The sequence below is a fragment of the Sinocyclocheilus anshuiensis genome, unplaced genomic scaffold (genome assembly GCF_001515605.1).
Source record: "Sinocyclocheilus anshuiensis isolate Anshui unplaced genomic scaffold, SAMN03320099.WGS_v1.1 scaffold379, whole genome shotgun sequence".
NCBI lineage: Eukaryota > Metazoa > Chordata > Actinopteri > Cypriniformes > Cyprinidae > Sinocyclocheilus > Sinocyclocheilus anshuiensis.
The window spans coordinates 668,437-671,057 of NW_015552574.1; the positions used below are offsets into that span (position 1 = coordinate 668,437).

General features: G+C 40.5%; 1 protein-coding gene across 1 annotated transcript in view; it reads left to right on the top strand.

The window, feature by feature from the left end:
• The first annotated feature begins 518 nt into the window (after positions 1 to 518).
• Positions 519 to 2,621, top strand: part of LOC107665175 (glutamate receptor ionotropic, kainate 5-like) — a 35,232-nt gene continuing 33,129 nt past the window's right edge. Inside the window, exons 1-2 of the mRNA XM_016455955.1 lie at positions 519 to 665; positions 1,710 to 1,874. Of these exons, the coding sequence (XP_016311441.1) occupies positions 542 to 665; positions 1,710 to 1,874 (289 nt within the window). The 5' untranslated portion in view covers positions 519 to 541. The remainder of the gene's footprint in view (positions 666 to 1,709; positions 1,875 to 2,621) is intronic.

Sequence of the window (2,621 nt, forward strand, 5' to 3'; positions counted from 1 at the left end):
TTTGATTTTCAACGGTCGCTTTGTCGCGTCCAGTGTACCAGACAGACTAGACAGACAGACAACAACTAGCTGTTGCGACGCAGACACAGTGTTACTCACCTATCGAGAAGAAACAAAGCAACCTCGGCGTCTGCTCGCAGGCCTTCCACTCCTTGAGTTCTCTCCAGCGCTGGAAAGCTGATCCGATATTTACACGGGTCCTACTTCTTGCCTTAAGCCTTCTTTTGTTCTGCAGACGTTTTCCTCTTTTGTTTTTTATCCGCCATCTCTATCTTTCTGTCACTTGGCTTGGCTAATGTCCGTCCTGTTTACTGAATGCTCTCTCCTCCACATGAGTAGACACGCCCATTACTGCTGATTGGCTACAAGTTTGTTTTGCTATTCGGTCCGAATCAGTTTTCTAAAGCGTTTTTGAAAAATCGTTTATCCCACCTTTAATTCTGTATGTCAGTGGGTGACTTCTCATGCATAATTCCGTACCTGCCCTCCAGGTGGCAGTGCAGGCAGCCAGACGACTTTTCTCCATGAGGAGCAGTGGAAGATGCCGGCTCTGCCAGCGCTGCTGCTGTCGATTCACCTCCTCTTCCTCCTCCTGCTGTTGCTTCTGCTGACCATGGCCCCGTCCTCTCACAGCCAGGCACCCGCTCTCGCAGCCGTTAGGATGGGTGAGTCCACCACTTCCTGATACAAAACACACAAAATTGCATCTTCACATCATCTCTCTGTTTCTAGGGTGTGCTTGCTTTACTGGTCCAAGTCAAAACTATACGATCATCTTGCCTGTTTTATCATGTACCCGGTGAAAATAGTACATTGCTGAGATAATCTCCTCAAAAAGCCACATAATTTGAGGTATCATTCATGTCAGTAGCACAAACTGTGTTGGAAAGGTTAATAGTCAGGGATAATAGTAATAGTACTACTGGACTTCACCTATGCAACTGCGGAACTAACCTCGTCCACTTTCTACCCTAATTCTTCCTCAGTTCTTCCAGTTTCATCTATAGAGATCATGTGAAAAATAAAACACTTTTTACTTGGAATAAGCAGCGGTAGAGTCTCCTGATAACCCAAATGTTTTTCTTGTAATGGAGGCAGCAAGCATCAAAGTGAAGCCCACATTTATAGTGACTACAAAGCTTGTTCTTGATTTAATGTTTTAAACGCATCTTCTGATGTACTGACCTCCTACTAGGCCTAATATTTTCAACGAAACACCTGTTATGCAGAGCAGAGAGCGTGAAGCGATAATCTCAGATATGTATGTTAGGATCGTTTTGCTTCTATTTTTTGTTGATTTATCAAAAATAATATTAATCTGTTTTGAATCCGTTCAGAGCAGAGTTCAGGCGAAATTAGGCAGTATTATCGGATTCAAGCAGGAGCCTTTTTCAAAGTGGCTTGTACTTGGCTGTTGCTTCACAGCATGTGACGGATTGCTTCAAGCATCAGCATGTTCATCTTGATTATTGCGAACAATAAAGCATCAATTAATCTCTGGCAAGCCTCCAAAGAAAATGCGCTCAGTAGCACTATCTAATCAGTTAAAATCACAACATGCAACATTCGTTGCAAACTTGTTTCTGTTCAATCATGATGAGTAACTCCATCTTTTTGCAATCACAAACGCAACTTCAATCGTCAACATCAGAAAACTCAATTAAATTCCAGAGCGGAAACAAAACAGAGCTTTTTCTGTTCCTCTTCAGCTGCTATTTTAGATGATCAGTCAGCGTGTGGACGTGGAGAGCGGTTGGCATTGGCTCTGGCCCGAGAGAACATCAACAGTGTGATGGAGGGCCCGGCACGAGCCCGTGTGGAGGTCGACATCTTTGAGCTGCAGAGAGACTCTCAGTATGAGACTACAGACACAAGTGAGTCCAACAAAACGACTACACACACATACTGATACCCACATCAAACGGCATTCACAATTTTACTTCTGTAATGTGAAGTATTGTGAATAAAACCTCAACAGCTTGAATGAAAATCCTGCAACAACAACAACAAATTGAAGGTTGGGACAGGATGCTTTTGAATGGAAAGTTTGGAAGACTTCTTTTTGTAATGTATTGTTATTTGCTGTTATATTATATTTTTTGTTAACCAGAATTAAATTAACCATTGGCAAGATTTAATCTTGAGTTATCTGGATCAATATCACTGTAGGGTGCCTTTTGCTTTCCTGTACATAACTCATTTGCCATGATAACTTAACATAAAAATGACTATGAAAGGGTGTGTTATATTAGGCTAAGTTTTTATATTCATAACAAAAGCATTACTTGGCTCTTAAGATACATTTTCTAGATTTTTTTTGTTTTGTTTTGTGTAAGAGGATGTGTTATTTTGCTATGTCCCATGCACTGCTCATTAAATTTGAATGATAGTAGAATAGTCAAATCATAAAATGTACAAATTTTGTTCACCTATTTATATTTCGTTAAATAAGAGATTACTCAATTTGAGTGTATTGATCATTTGGTAATAAAAACGATATTTTTATTTAATAAAAAATAAGAGTTTGTCCATGTCCATTGAATGGTTGTCCACCCTGTCGTATTGGGGAATCTGCCCCTTTAAGAAAAGGCCATCCCCTTTAGTGACATCAGGACAACAGA